Source organism: Microcebus murinus, chromosome 6, assembly GCF_040939455.1.
Source record: "Microcebus murinus isolate Inina chromosome 6, M.murinus_Inina_mat1.0, whole genome shotgun sequence".
In the NCBI taxonomy this organism is placed as follows: domain Eukaryota; kingdom Metazoa; phylum Chordata; class Mammalia; order Primates; family Cheirogaleidae; genus Microcebus; species Microcebus murinus.
The window spans coordinates 103,683,731-103,698,196 of record NC_134109.1 but is presented as its reverse complement, the minus strand read 5'-3'; the positions used below and the strand labels follow the sequence as shown (position 1 = coordinate 103,698,196).

The window sequence follows — 14,466 nt, the reverse complement described above, 5'->3', positions numbered from 1 at the left end:
GCTGCACCTGCCAGCCGCAGGCCGATGTCGCTCCAGGTGTGGCTTGCAGGGGCAGCGTCAGGATGGCAGAGGAAAATGCAGACCCTTGACCTCCCGAAACCATGAATCTAACCCCAGCACAGGGCCCTGGTTCTGACGTGGGTCCAAGTTTGGGGACCACCACTCTAGGCCCTGGCTACTCCGAGTGTGATCCCGGTTGTGTCAGCCTCCCCTGGGAGCCCGTGAGGAACTCGGAACCTGGCACGCACGCCGGCAGGTCGTGTGCGAGGCACTCGCAGGGGCCGCGGCAGGGACTTGAGTCTGTTGCTAGGACAGATGCAACAAAGCGCCACGAACTTAGTGGCTGAAAACAGCAGGAATTTGTCCTCTCAGACCTGGAGGCTAGGAGCCCAACTCAGGGTGCTGGCAGCGCCGGGCTCTGGCGACACGCAGGCCATCCTTGGCGCTCCGGCTTGTGGACGCGGCACCCCCCTCCCCGCCTCCGTGCTCGCTGCCTCTGTGTGTCCCTGCGTCCCAGCTCCCCTCCCCGGATTAGGGCCCACCCTGCTCCAGAATGACTGCCTCCTAATTACATCTGCAGGGTTGTTTCCAAATAAGGACACAGTCCCAGGTTCCTGGTGGACAGGAGTTTTGGGGGGACTCTTCAACCCAGTACAGGCCTGAAGTTTAGGCCTCCTGAGTCCTCCGTTCTGGGGCGCGCAGGGTGGGAGAAGCGCACCCCCACCCGCTTTCGCCCGCAGGCACACCCTAAACATGCCGAGGACTTGGACCACTCGGGGCCCACGGGGCCGCCCTGTCAGCCCTGACGGAGTGGGGGCCCTCGTGAGGAGACGGTGCCCCAAGGGGTGAATGTGGACCAGGAACACCTTGCAATGGCAGGGAGGAAGGAGGCCTGCTCCCGAGTGCCTGGGGAAAGGGCTTGGGTCGCGGAAAGGCCACGAGCAAGAGCCAAGATCGACTCATCAAAACCTTTACACGGTGTTGGGGCCCAGAGGCTCTGCTTGGGACCCTCTTGGGCAGTAAGGGGAGGCTGGAGGGAGGGGGGCTTCCTTCTGTCTAGAATCCCTCCTGCAGGATCCAGAGAGTGGAGGCAGGAGGGAGGGGAGTCGAGGTGGTGCTCAGGGGACGTGTCAACCCCCAAGGGGGACCAGGGTTCAAGAATAAAGTAAACAAAATCACAGTCCCCAAGTGGTATTAGATCTTTTCTGGTTTTGTTTTGTTTTGTTTTGTTTTGTTTTGTTTTGTTGAGACAGTCTCGCTTTGTTGCCCAGGCTAGAGTGAGTGCCGTGGCGTCAGCCTGGCTCACAGCAACCTCAAACTCCTGGGCTCAAGCCATCCTCCTGCCTCAGGCTCCCGAGAAGCTGGGACTACAGGCATGCGCCACCATGCCCGGCTAATTTTTTCTATATATATTAGTTGGCCAATTGATTTCTTTCTATTTATAGTAGAGACGGGGTCTCGCTCTTGCTCAGGCTGGTTTTGAACTCCTGACCTCGAGCAATCCGTCCGCCTCGGCCTCCCAGAGTGCCAGGATTACAGGCGTGAGCCACCGCGCCCGGCCTTTTCTGGTTTTCTTCCACTTTGCATTGAGGTGTGGCATCCACGCAGTGCACCACACAGCTCGATGACTGTGTATAGTGGCCCTCTTGTAGGCACTGCCCCAGGGCAGGTGTTTTCCACCTTGTGTGAGACACCTCCCAGGAGGCACCTAAACTGTAAGGAGGGAGCTGGCAGGGTGTCAGCGAGGGTGCCTCGGGGGACATAGCTCAACCCCAGCACATGCTGACCTAAACCCAAGGAAATGTCTTTTCTCTCCTGGTGCCCTTCCGGAAGGAAGGGTGATTCTGAGTGAATACTTCACCACCACTCGCGGCCTCCGCACCCTCCTGTAGCCCCGACAGCCTCCCCCAATTCCTTCTCTGCCGCCTTCAGCCCTGCAGCCCGGCTTTCCTCTTCCCTGCCCCAGCAGGGCAGTCAGAGCCCTTGGGCCGCTGCTCTGCATCTGGCACAGGTGTAAAGAGCAACTCGGCCCGGCACGGTGGCCCGCCCCTGCTAATCCTAGCACTCTGGGAAGCGGAGGCAGGAGGATGCTTGAACTTACAAGTTCCAACCAAACCAGCCTGAGCAAGAGCGAGACCCCATCTCCACTAAAAATAGAAAAACTAGCCGGCGTGGTGGCACAGGTGACAGAGCAAGACTCTGTCTCAAAAAAAAAAAAAAAAAAAAAAAAAAAGCCCTCAGGAGATACAATTTGGGGAAAAGAGAACTTTCTACATGGAGGTGGTCAGGAAAGGAGGGAGACAGAATGGACCAAAGGCAGGCCCCACCTGTCCCTCCCTGTGCCTTTGTACAGACGGGCAAGAGGTCCCCCTTCCTCTGAGCACATGCACCCCACACCAGCACCCACCCGTACCCTAGGCTGGCAGCCCTGGTGTCGGGCGCCACCTGGGCGGCCACACCTGACGGCCCTGACACAGTGGGACGGACCCTGGATGTAGAGCCCTACAGACAGGCCAGCCCCCAGCTGTGGACAAGAGCCTCCCACTCTGCAACAGGGAAACGGGGCCTCCAGACAAGGGGGGACCCCGGAGGTGTCCCCCAGGGCAGCTCCCAGGGCCACACCCCGCCCCATTGCCTTTGTCGGGGGAGGGGAGCTGCAGAAACCCCTGAGGACACTGGGAGTGTCAGCAGTTTCTGCTCTAAGGGGTGGGGACTGGGGGTGGACAGACAATGGGAAGGAAAGGAAGCTTCTGGCCAGCATGCAGGATGTCCCCTAAGAGGTCTCACCCCCAGTCCCAAGTAGCCACAGGGGTAGTGGAGACCCAGCCTAGGCACCCACCCCCAGACCCCCAGAAGGAGGGAGCACAGGACTGGCACAGACTGAGACCCAGCTGTGCTGGCCACTTGATTCTTCCAACGGACGGGTAATTCAGCCCAGTGAGGAAACTGAGGCACGGGAAGGCAGGAAAGGACTGGATCCCAGCCTGAGAGCAGCACAGCCCGTGTTCCTTCTGCAGTGCCGCGCCCAGGGCTGGGGCAGGGCACCTGTCCCTGAGCCGGCCTGCTGGACGGGTTCCCACCCTCCTGTGACCAGCCTGCAGTAGGACAGGCTGAAAGTGCCCGACTCCAGGCAGGAGGCCTGGGGAAGGAAGGCTGTGGCCCAGGGGCAGCCCCACCGGGCCCCCTTCTGAGTTCACTTTCCCCTCTTGCGGGGCAGGGCTCGGGGCGCTGGCCCCAGGGGACAGGGGCCCAGTCCGGGGACAGCCCTCCGTGCACCTGCGCGGCGGGGCGGAATCTGACCCGAGGCGGCGGCCAGTCTCCAGGCAGCGAGGATTTATTACCGGCCTCCGCCCGGTTGGACTTTGGACCCGAAGCCAGAGGAGAGGGCCCAAGGGGACCGCAGCAATGGTGAGCGGGTGGCCGAGGCCAGGCCTGGGTGGGGGCGCTGGGAGCCGCCGAGTCCTTGCCTGACTGTTTTCCTCTCTCTGCTGCAGGCCAAGTTTCTTTCCCAGGACCAAATTAATGGTAGGTTGGTTTGCTCTTTAATTAGCAGCTCCCAGCAAAATGTGGGTCTCATTAGGCGATTCGCTCTGCTCGAGTTTTGCTGTGGGGAAGGAAGCGGCCGGTGGGGAGCTGGGCCCACCCACGGGCAGGGGGGCTGGAGGGGGGGGTCAAAGGTGGCCATGTGGCTTCCTGTTTGTCAGTGTGATTCAGGAGCTGGGGTGACAGGAGCGAGCTCACTAGGGTTCCCACCTGACAGTTGGATTTGGAGGGGAGGGTCTGGGAGGGAGAGAGAGACCATTAACTTCAAGGCTGAGGGCAGGGAAAAGGGGGGCTCTGTAATTGCCTGAGAGGGAGGAAAGGGCCGGGTCTGCACCCTCAGATTATACACCCTCAGGCGAGACGCTTCTACTCTCTTGGCCTCAGTGTCCCCATTTGTAAAATAGGGGATCAGCTGAAGTCCTTTCTGCCCTGGCATTAAGCCTAGTTTTGGTGTGGGCACTTCATTCCGTGGGTCCCCCAATCCGCTGGCCCCCAGCCGGGCTCCAGTTTCACACAACCAAGCTCTGTTTCTGCAAGGCCAAGAGGAAAGAGTTGGGTTACAGAGAACTCGGGCCCCAGACCCAGGCCAGGGGAGCCTCGTGGCTGCAGCCCCTCAGCCCCTGTCAGTAGAGGCTCAGGTGGCACAACCCGCACTTCTTAAGGCTGCGCCCCTGAACCTGTCCCTAAGTGGATAGCAGTGGGCCTGGCAGCCCACCCCTGGGTGTCCTGTTACTCCAGGTCTCTGCTGAAATGTCACCTTCTCAGTGAGTCCCTCTCTGAGCACTGGAGGTAAAATCACAGGCACCTTGGGCCCGTGGTGCCTTTGTAACCAGGGCAGGGTCCTGAGAGCCCTAAGTGGGCTCAGGGTTACCTGGGCAGGGGTTCCAGAGTTCTGAGTCTCCAGAATTTGGTCCAGAGCTGGGGAGGAGTTGTGGGCTCCAGGTGGGCACCTTCCCATGGACCTCTTGAACCCCTTATCCTATCAGGAGGGCTAAGGCAAGGACTTTTAAAGTACAGGGCCCAGGGTGGGGGCCCCTCTTGCCCAGGTCTAAAGGCGGCAGACCCAGGACTGGAGTCCAGTTCTCAGCCTCCGAGCCCCCAACCCACACCTGGTTTTGAGTCTCAGTGACCCTCCGTCCTGGAGCCTTCAAAGCTCCCAGAAGGAAAGAAAGTAATTTCTCTTTGTATCCCAGTGTCTGACACCACGAAAGTGGCCACCGAGGTTGAATGAATGAATGAAAGACTGGGTGGGGTGGCCTAGTGTAATGGGAAGATCAGGGGCTTTGGAGGGAACAGATCTGGGGGCCAATCACCTCTGAGCCTCAGTTTTCTCATCTGTGGAGTAGGGATAATGATGCCACCTCATCAGGCTGCTGTGAGTTGGGGAAAGACGGGACAGTGTCAGTTACTTGCTTGACACTGGGCCAGGCACAGTCCAGGTGTCACCCATGTGTGCTGGGGCTGGCTTGCTCCAGCTAATGAGAACCACATTTTTAGAAATTTTGCAAGCGAGCCATTATTAAATAATATAGGATCAAACGATGTTCCCATCTCAACATCTGTACACAAAGTTTAAAAGACAGATCTATTGCAACCAGTAGTGCTGGAGATTTGAAAGAAATTTCAGTTTAATGGATATAATTGGTACAAGGGACCAGCTGAGGTAGGCTCATGCCTATAATCCCAGCATTTGGGCAGGAGGATAGCTTGAGTCCAGGAATTCGAGACCAGCCTAGGCAACATAGTGAGACCCTGTCTCTACAAAATAATTTTTAAAAATTAGCCAGGCATGGTGGCGCATGCCTGTAGTCCCAGCTACTCAAGAGGCTGAGGCAGGAGGGTTGCTTGAGCCTGGGAGTTCCGAGGCTGCAGTGAGCTATCATGATGCCACTGTACTCCAGTCTGGGTGACAGAGCAAGACTCTGTCTCTGAAATAAAGTAAAACAAAATAAAATAAAATAATAAAAATGATTGGCACAAGGGTGAGAAATAGTTTAACGGTAGATCACTTATCAGATTTTATGACAATACATGCATTGGAAAAAGAATTGCATTCATTTGGCATGCACCCTTCATTTGTCAAGCCATGGTTGAATCACTATAGGTTGGCAATGAATATGAGTTGGCAAAACTCATTTGTGTTAATCAGTTGGCTAGATGGAATTTATAATAAAGAATATTGCGCATTTTATTGTTTGAAAGTTGTATGCTCTACATTGTTTATGCCTGTAAAGTGTGTAATAAACATATATGTAATGTCATCAGAGCCAATTAAACCTTCAGCACACGATGGGTGTCATCCTAGGCCTTGGGGAGGTCTCTTTCTTGTCCCTAGGGATTTGCATTATCAAAGGGTAACCCTACAGGGGTTTTTTGATCCAGTTCATTCAACCCACAAGTGTTTCTGAGCCCTTTCTCTGTGCCAGCCCCCTGCCCTGCCCTCACGGGGTCGCAATCGAGGCAGGGAAAGACGACACAGGAAAGTAGTGTCGTGTATACAGCAGTGTGCTCCCAGGCTAAACTCGGGGCGGGAGACGGGAGGGGTGGAGGGCAAGGGCTAGAGGGGCTGGAGGGGGAGGGGCTGGTTCTCCCTGTGGGTCGCGCTGCTGGCTCCTTCCAGGCGGGATTTCAAGTTCCAGTCTGGCCTTCCAGGTCCTTAAAAGGTAAATTTGTCGAGGTCAGAGGATGTTAACAGCATGTTGGGAGGTGGCTGCCCTTCAAGCCCTGGCCTTGCCCATGTCGGGGCCCTGGCCCCAGGTGCTGTTGCAGGGCCGGGCCGGGGGCGGGACAGTGTGCCACAGCAGAGCCAGGCTGGCTCTGGGGCCCAGGGGTGCAGTGACCACCTTCCAGCACTGGTCAGGCGGGGACCACAGTCGTGGGATGAGGTCTCAGAGCAGCCGAGGGCCACCCCCTGCCTTTGGCTGTGGGCAAACCCAGACAGAAAGACAAGGTGGGGATGACCGTGAGAGTCCCCAGCTCGGCACTGGAGTTGGGGCTGGGCTTAAGCTCCATACACGGGGCCAACTTCCCTCTACCCTGCTTCAGCATGGGGCGTCTTGTAGGTTTTGTAGGAACCACGGCTGGGGTCTTAGGCCAGGTCCTGGCCCTGATTCCCCTGGGCCTCTCCAGCTCCTGCCCTCTGGAAGCTCAGGCTCTGGAAAGTTCTGAAAGGGCAAGTGTCTGTGTATACTGGGGGGGGGGTAGCTCCCCTTCAGCCTCTTCACAAAGGCTGCCAGTGTGTCTCTCAGCCCCACCCAGCTGGTCTGCCTTTCTTCAGTGAGCCCCCTGAAATCCTAGACGCAGAAGCTACCCGGGAGGCCTGCATGCCTTAATGAGGGACATGGAGGGGCCCCAGGTCTGGGCTAGGGCTCGAGGGGCTTCCTCCTGCCCCCCTCCGCACTGGCCAAGAGTGGTGTGGCCTGGTGGCCGGAGCTGCACTTCAGGAGCCAGGCTGCCCAGGGTGAGTCGGGATGATAACCGAGCCATGTCCCAGGGGTGGGAGGATTAAACCAGGGCCTGGGGGCAGGGTGCTGAGCAACGTGAAGTGTCACTGTTGTTCTTGTATCAGCTAAGGAGCCCAGGTCCAGGCCTCCGAGGACCCTCTGGGTGGTGTGAGAGGCAGGAGAGAGAACAGATACCTGGACCTGCGGTGGGCAGGGCCAGTGAGGGCCACTGGGTTCCCACCTTGGGGCCCAGTTGCCTCATCTGGGATTGGACAGAATCACCTCACCTGCTGGCAGCCCCGGCCCTGAATCAGACTCACGGGCCGGTGCCATAGCTCTTCTGGGCTGTGAGACGGTGGCTTTGGAGGAGGCGTAGCTCCAGCAGCCATGTCATCCCCACCAAGTACTACAGAGAAGTTCAGGCCCTGGGAGAACGTCCCCACAGGCCCCTGAAGTCTTTAAGAATAGGACTGGGACCTGTGTCAGGGACAGCTGGTTCAGTAGCCCGGAGGTGGGGGCAGGGCACAAGTGCCCCCAGCTCTAATGATGATGATGATGACGTGATGACGATGATGATAAGTTGCCTCTCTCCTGGTGCTCAGGCAACCCAGACGCATTATTAACCCCACTCCCAGAGAAGTTGCCTTTGCAAAGGTCCCCTGGCAATCTGGATGTCCTGCTGTGTCCTCAGGGGGGACAGGGGCAGTGGGGAAGAGGAGAGAAGGGAGGGGACAGGAGGAGGGGAAAGGGAGCCATGGAAAATACAGGGCACTCAATTTAATTTGAATTTCAGACCAACAACAAATATTTTTTAGTATAAGTATATCCCATGCAAAACTTGGCACATACTTGCACTAAAAATGTATTCATTGTTTGTCTGAATTCAGTTTTCCTTGGCAATTCTGCGATTTCATTTGCTATATCTGGCAACCCGTAGTGGGGGAGGGAGGGAGGGGAGAGGAAGGAGGGGCCGGGCAGGGGCCAGGGAGGGCCAGTGGTGTGGAGAGTGACCAGGTGGGACTGACTGTCGCTTTGGGGCTGTGCAGAGTACAAGGAATGCTTCTCCCTGTACGACAAGCAGCAGAGGGGGAAGATAAAAGCCACTGACCTCATGGTGGCCATGAGGTGCCTGGGGGCCAGCCCGACGCCAGGGGAGGTGCGGCGGCACCTGCAGACCCACGGCATAGGTGAGTGGGCTGGGGGCTTGGGGAGGGGCCTCGCAGGTGAGCGCAGAGAGCGGAGGGGTGGAAAGCTCAGAAGCTTGAGGGGCAGGTGGCGGCGAGTTACCTTCGGGACTGGCAGGTACTCCATGCCTCACTCGGCCTCCTTGAATCATCACAGTAGCAGGTGACACCCACCTCACCGCGGACCCCAGGACCCAGGCATTCCAACAAGTGTATCACAAACTGTCCCAGTGCCTGCAGTGATCCCAATGCTGTTTCTGTAGAAAAATGTCCCTTTGTCGTGTGTGTGCCGTGTGCTTAGCTATGACGTGGGCACTCTCCAGTCCCATTTTACAAGTCAAGATCGAGGTCCACAGCCAGTAAGTGACTTGTGCCAGTTCTTGAGCCAGTGGTGGAGTCAAGATCGGAACCCCATTCTTCTGATTTCAAAGACCTGAAAATGATGCCATGCTGCTAGAGAAAAGACTGGAAGAAACCCACCCAGAACGTTCCCATGTGTTCTCTCTGGCACTGAGATTATGGGTGATTTTCAACAATGGGAACATATAGGACTTTAAAATCAGAAACAAACAAGTTTTGCATTTTGGGGTTTTGTTTTTTGAAGGGAAAAAAGAGACTGGTTTGAGAGGCTGAGGTGGCTGTGTGCACTGGGGGCTGGACACTCGGGAAGGAGGGACTGGCCCAGAGGAGGGGTGGCCTGGGAAGAGCACTTGACCTGGAGCCCACAGGCCACTTCTCAGTTCTGGCCCTCAGCTCCCTCACCTCTCAGACGGGTCACTGCCATCCGCGAGGGTTGCTGAGGTCCCATCAGAGCGTGCCTGCAGCCCTGCTGGAAGCTCGTGCTGGGCCAGGCCAGGCTGGGCCCAGGCGGCTCTGAAGGCATGGGGCCTGGTGACGGGGTGCTCAGTGGTCTGATGCCCGAGATCCCCCATTTTCAGCTCCAGAGGGGGTGGTTTCCTTGATTTCTGTCTCCTCTAAACAGGAAGTTGTGGTCAGGGGAAGTGTTGGTTTCTGCAGTTGTAGCTGCCAGGACTTGGGCCAGGGTCCCCAGGGGGGCCTGGAGGAGGGTTAGGGTGGAGGCTGTGGTGAGGGGAGTGCCCAGGCTGGGACTGGGGCTTGAGGCCAAGTGGGGTCACCCGTCCAGCCTGGTGGTGGCAGCCCAGGGGGTGGGCACGTGAGCCTGTTTCCCTCCGGCACAGGCAGGAGGGACGCACTGGAAGGCAGAGGAGGTGCAGCCCGTCGTGGCCCTGCCCTGCTCCAGGGTGATGACAACTGCAGTCACTGGGAATGTTGTTTAAATGAAGAATGTCCAGTCCAGTGAGCCGCCCGGAGGGGCTGTGTCCTCTCCACCACGACCACTGCCCGTCCTGGCGCTCCCTGAATTAGGTGCAGGCTGGGCGGGAGGCCAGCTGGCTCCCCCGAGAAGAGCCGTCTCCCCCTCACTCATTCTGCTGTGTTTGGGGGTTTCTAGACAGAAATGGAGAGCTGGATTTCTCCACTTTCCTGACCATTATGCACACGCAAATAAAGCAAGAGGACCCAAAGAAAGAAATTCTTCTGGCCATGTTAATGGCGGACAAGGAGAAGAAAGGCTACATCATGGCGTCCGAGCTGCGGTCAAAACTCATGAGACTGGGGGAGAAGCTCACCCACAAGGAAGGTAACAGCCTGGGGCCTGTCCCCCAACAGCAGGAGGGGGCAGGGAGGTGGGGGAGGACCCCAAAGCCCAGTCGATGCCCCCAGGATTGTGCAGGCCCCTCAGTCGCTGTGGTCCTGGAAGTCTGTGAGCAGATGTCCTGCCAGGTGAGCGCTGGCCCGGAGCCTGGGGAGGAAGGAGAGGCCGGATGGGACAGGGGTGAAGTCGGCCAGAAGGGACAGTCCCCAGGCGGCAGGGCATCTACTCTGGCCTTATCCCCGTGTTTATGCTCTCGCTGTGGGTCATTTAGTGCGTTTGACACCCCAGGAGCATACTTCTACTGACGGACAGGGGAGGTGAGTGGCTTCTGCGTGGCAGAGCTGGGAGTCACGCAGGCGGGTCTGCTGGACACGAGCCCCCGCCCCAGCTCAGGCGCCTTCCTCTCACCACAGTGGTCTCTGAAGCTGCCGCTGAGGTCAAGGGTTTCCAAATTTGCTCCCTTTCCTCCCGACTCAAGCAGCTCTAAGAGCTCTTCCAGAAGGTGGCATCGTGGGGGCCTTTGCTGGGACAGCTGGAGAGGCATTCCTGGTCACTGACCCCACAAGGGGGTCTCTGCCGCACACCTTCCTGCAGCCCGGCACGCCCTCCTGGGAATGCCCTTTTCACGTTGCAAAGGGGACCCCAGTGCTGGGTCATTTGCAGTTTCCAGTCTGCCTGGCCCACAGGGGCCAGCCCTGCTCTGTCCCCAGAGGCCGTGTCCCTCACCCTCAGAGCCTGGAGTTTCTAGTTAGCCTGCTCTGCTTCCCTGTGGTGTGGACTTCGGGGCTGGGCTTGGCCACAGAGGGGTGCAGAAAAAGGTGTCAATAACTGCTGGCCTTTAGCCTCTGTTCACATCACAACAAACCTCTGGAGGGGTTTTAAGGTTATGGTTTAAATTAGGTTTGAATCCTGGCTCCTCCGTCCAGGGGACCTCAGATGAGTTTCTTAACCTCTCTCCCCCTCATCAGCTTCCTCGCTGGAAATGAGGTCTCAGTGGGCAATTCCTCAGGTCCCTCGGAGAGCTACCACTCTGTAAGACAGTCTGCTCAATTTGTTACCTGGTGTCACAAAGGCACAGCACAGAGCATTTAAAAATGGCGCCACAACAGGCAGAGTCACCTTCCCCCGCGTTTTCGGGCTTGCCCCATCACGATCTCCTCTTACAGTGGCTGTTTCCATGTGAACCAGGGAAGGCATTGGCTGTCCTTCCCTCTCAGGCTCCGAGGACACTGCTGGGCCTGAGGTACCCGGCGGAGCGTTAGCAGAGAGGGAGCAGGGCCTTAATCGTGCTTACTAAATCCTGTCTAAAGCAGCATCACGGCCCCACACTCACACACAGCATTTATGTAACCAGCAAAGGAACATTTCAAGGAAACTGGTTTATGCTCCGGACAAGCAGGGAGCCCGGTTTCCCTCCTCGCTGCGGAGACAGGAAGGATGAGAGCAGGAGGAGGAAGCCTTTGCCCTGGATGACTAAAAGGCAATTTCCAGTTTTATTAAGAAGCACCCTTGGAGCGGCTGGAGCAGGCCGAGGGGGGACCGGCTGACTTCAGCACCTGGTTTTCATGGGTCTTGGAAGTGAGGCACGGTGGCCGGTGGCCTACCCTGAGGGACGGTTTTAACCACAGGCTGACAGTAGCAGCTTCTCCATGAAATGGGCTGAATTAGTCTCCTCAACAGTCCCCAAATATTTGAAACTACCATCAGCTTAGGTACAGAGCATAGTAATTATACTTTCGAGGATGGCTAAGCAGAAAATCGCGGTGTGTTTCCTAACTGTTGAGAGTCACGTGGGGAGGGTGTCCAGAGCCGGGAAGCTGACACACGGCAGTGACACAGTTTTTGCAGGAGGGTGAGGATGGTCCACAGAGCCGCCAAAGGTAGTTTGGCCTCAGGAGGCCACCATGGAGAATATAAGCTGAAATGGCTCTTCTTGCCAGCGCCTGGGACAAACTAGTATTTTGTCTCAGGAATCTACAGAAGAAACAAGCAAATGAAGTGATTTTTTTTGAGCAGTGTAGAACAATGGCAGTTTTGTATGCTTTGAGCTTTCAGCATAGTTGGATTTATTTTTCTCTCATAAAACCCCCACCCCCAAAGCGTACTTTTTTAAAGGAGGTAATGGTAGCAGACACCGCTTGTCACTAAGTCCTCAGTGTGGGGGCAGGGCGGTGAGGAATGCCAGTTTGGAAGAGAAGGCAGGCCACAGCCTGGGCTGGCTCAGCCCCGGATGGAGCTGCCAGGATGCCTGTTCTGCTGGGAGGCTGGGAAAGCGGGGTTGTGGAAGGTGAAAAATCCAGGCCAAAGGTTTCTAGAAATAGAAATATAGGGGTCATATATTTTCTTAAAAAAATAAAAATAAATAAAGCACAGGGTGGCTTCGATGACTGAGTCCTCGCCAGCACATCTCCCTACTCCCTGCCCTGGCAGAAAACCTGATTAGCTCAAAATTGAATCAGTGGTCTCCAGAGGGCAAGGTGGGTTGTCCCTTTCTGTTCACTCATTGACGTCCTGGTCTATGGGAATAGTCAATTGAACACTCACGGGAGGCCCATAGGGAGCCCCAACCCCCAAAGAACTTGCTGTTTTATAACATAGCACTAAAGCCAAACTGAAAAATTAATGTGATTTATTGCAGTGGACGATCTTTTCAGGGAAGCAAATATCGAACCAAATGGCAAAGTGAACTATGATGAATTTATCCACAAGATCACCCTTCCTGTGCAGGACTACTGAATGGGGAGAACACGAGAGAGCCTCCCCTGGGCCTGAAAACCTGGACTGATTAATTTTTAAAAAGAAAAGTGTTCTTTTCACTCTAGGGAGATGGCAAACAGAGCAGCAAGATGACATTACCCAACTGTAGCAGAGGATAACTAGCAATAATAAATGATGTCAGCCACGGTATTAGCATGTCTTTAATAAAAGATTTGTATTGATTTTAGTAACTACCATTAGTCTGGCCCTTTACAGCAGGCAAAGAGCCTGTGGTTTAGAGCCGGGCCTGGGTTCCAGTCCTGGATCTGCCACTTCCCAGCTGTGTGACTATGGGTAAATCCTTTCACTCCCCTGAAGCTTCAGGATCCCTCAGGAAAGCTGAATTCCTACCTCATGGAGCCCATTGCGGGAGGACTGAGATAATGTCTTGAAAATGCCTTTGCGACCTATAGGGCATTGTGGAAGTCTGAGTTACCAGGGCATGCTTCTCCTGAAAAGGGCAGTCCACCAAAAGACCTTATTCTGCATTTGGGTGCTGGAATCATCTTCCACATTTTCAAGCTAAAGCCAGTGCTAGCTGAGAAGTAGCAACCAAGAGCTAAAACAAACAAACACCTATGGCGACATTTCTTGTGGCATCACAGCCCACTTATAGATTCTCATTTCCAGCTCAACAGACAATGACAGAGCTCAGGATCTTCATTTATGAACAGAGAGTGAAAGCACACACGCTAAAGTGAGGCAGCATCCGCTGAGCACTGGGAAGTGGTGTAACTTTACATGCCACCCCAGATGAAAGCAGAGGGTGTGAGCTTGCATCACTGAGGCCTTGCGGAGCTTGAGAAGACCCTTCCCAATGCTCCTGTCAGAATTGTGAGCTGTCCCCTGGGCTCTGCTATTAGGCAGAGAGGTTCCAGGATGTTCTGCTCAAGTGGCCCAGACTCATCATGGCCACTTCCTCAGGACTAAGGGAGAGAATTACGGGGAGTAACAGGCCATGGCCAGGATACAAGAGCCCTGGAAAACTGTAGTAGGGGCACCTGGCCTTCAGGAGCCCTTCCAGCTCAAGTGGCTTTGAGAGAGTTACCCAGCCAGGTGGTGCCAGGCTGGCGCTACCAGGGATTCAAAGGTGCCCATGCACTTGTCAAATCTATGGATCCACTGGTAGGGTCAGCACACCCCTAAAAAAGGGCTGGAGTACCACACCAGTACAGGTGGCAATGGGGTGACATATGGCGCTCCAAGTATACAACGATTTTCATGATGATATATGTATCAAAATTGGGGTCTCTGGACTGTGGTTTTGTCTAATGGTGCCTTAGTGGTTAAAGCAGAAGAAAACCAAGTCAAGAAGGGGGTATGTCTTCTGGGAGGTTATACAAGACAATCTTTTACTAAAGGCTGGGCACTAGGAAAACTTCAGGGGACAAAACAGCCTATCTTAGGGCAACAGCCTCACTGATGCTGTCTAGCTTCAGACCAAACCAAAGTCCTGAGAAAGGTGACTCTCATTTTTCTAAGTGTAATTGCCAATGGGAGTGATCAGGAATTCCCAGGAGCTGTAGAGAAGGATTTTGGGGGGTCAGGGTGAGGGACAGGCAGTAAATAGCTCAAATACCAATTAGGTAAAATTGTGATCATCTGGCTGGGGAGCCCAGGTCCACAAGGTACAGGAGCAGATGGGGGTTTCATGGGGTCTGAGGTTTATATGATTTGGTGGCCTACTTTAAGAATAGAGGCCGGGCGTGGTGACTCACGCCTGTAATCCTAGCACTCTGGGAGGCTGAGGTGGGCGGATTGCTCAAGGTTAGGAGTTCGAAACCAGCCTGAGCGAGAGCGAGACCCCGTCTCTACTAAAAATAGAAATTAACTGACCAACTAAAAATATACATACAAAAAATTA

At 55.5% G+C, this 14,466-nt stretch overlaps 1 protein-coding gene across 2 annotated transcripts; it reads left to right on the top strand.

Moving 5' to 3' along the window:
* Positions 1-3,130: 3,130 nt before the first annotated feature.
* On the top strand, positions 3,131-12,752 carry CALML4 (calmodulin like 4). Of its 2 annotated transcripts, XM_012768364.2 has the most exons (5): positions 3,159-3,408; positions 3,495-3,525; positions 8,033-8,173; positions 9,642-9,830; positions 12,484-12,752. In XM_012768364.2, exons 1-5 carry the CDS (start codon positions 3,406-3,408, stop codon positions 12,579-12,581), a joined length of 462 nt encoding a protein of 153 aa, XP_012623818.1. In that variant the 5' UTR covers positions 3,159-3,405; the 3' UTR covers positions 12,582-12,752. The 2 variants fall into 2 exon arrangements, with proteins under 2 accessions (XP_075860626.1, XP_012623818.1); XM_076004511.1 differs by lacking the exon at positions 8,033-8,173 and having other exon boundaries at positions 3,131-3,408.
* The last annotated feature ends 1,714 nt before the right edge of the window (positions 12,753-14,466 follow it).